Source organism: Cariama cristata, unplaced genomic scaffold (genome assembly GCF_000690535.1).
Source record: "Cariama cristata isolate BGI_N322 unplaced genomic scaffold, ASM69053v1 scaffold25087, whole genome shotgun sequence".
Lineage (NCBI taxonomy): Eukaryota > Metazoa > Chordata > Aves > Cariamiformes > Cariamidae > Cariama > Cariama cristata.
Genome location: NW_009627439.1, coordinates 651 through 999, shown reverse-complemented (window position 1 = coordinate 999; position 349 = coordinate 651). Strand labels below are relative to the sequence as shown.

Here is a 349-nt window from a genome sequence, read left to right as displayed (position 1 = left end):
AGGATGATGACGGGCTTGAAGGTTCCCCGTGACCGCCCACGTCGTAACGAGACGCTCTACGTCCCCGACTGGACCGAGAGAGCCCCGGCTGCCGTGGACTGGAGGAGGAAAGGCTACGTGACGCCTGTCAAGAACCAGGTAAGCGGGGAGCTCCCGGGGGTGCCCAGAGCGGGGTGGCACCCCGGCGTCACCCATGGTGTCCCCGTAGGGCCAGTGCGGCTCGTGCTGGGCTTTCAGCTCGGTGGGTGCGCTGGAGGGGCAGCTGAAGCGGAAGACGGGGAAGCTGCTCTCCCTCCGCCCCCAAAACCTGGCGGATTGCGTGGGCCACCCAGACGGCTGCGGGGGCGGG

At 68.8% G+C, this 349-nt stretch overlaps 1 protein-coding gene across 1 annotated transcript in view; it reads left to right on the top strand.

The window, feature by feature from the left end:
• Window positions 1-3: 3 nt before the first annotated feature.
• Window positions 4-349, top strand: part of LOC104164961 (cathepsin K-like) — a gene marked incomplete at both ends in the record, with an annotated part of 990 nt that continues 644 nt past the window's right edge. The window contains 2 exons of the mRNA XM_009704450.1: window positions 4-138; window positions 209-344. Of these exons, the coding sequence (XP_009702752.1) occupies window positions 4-138; window positions 209-344 (271 nt within the window). The remainder of the gene's footprint in view (window positions 139-208; window positions 345-349) is intronic.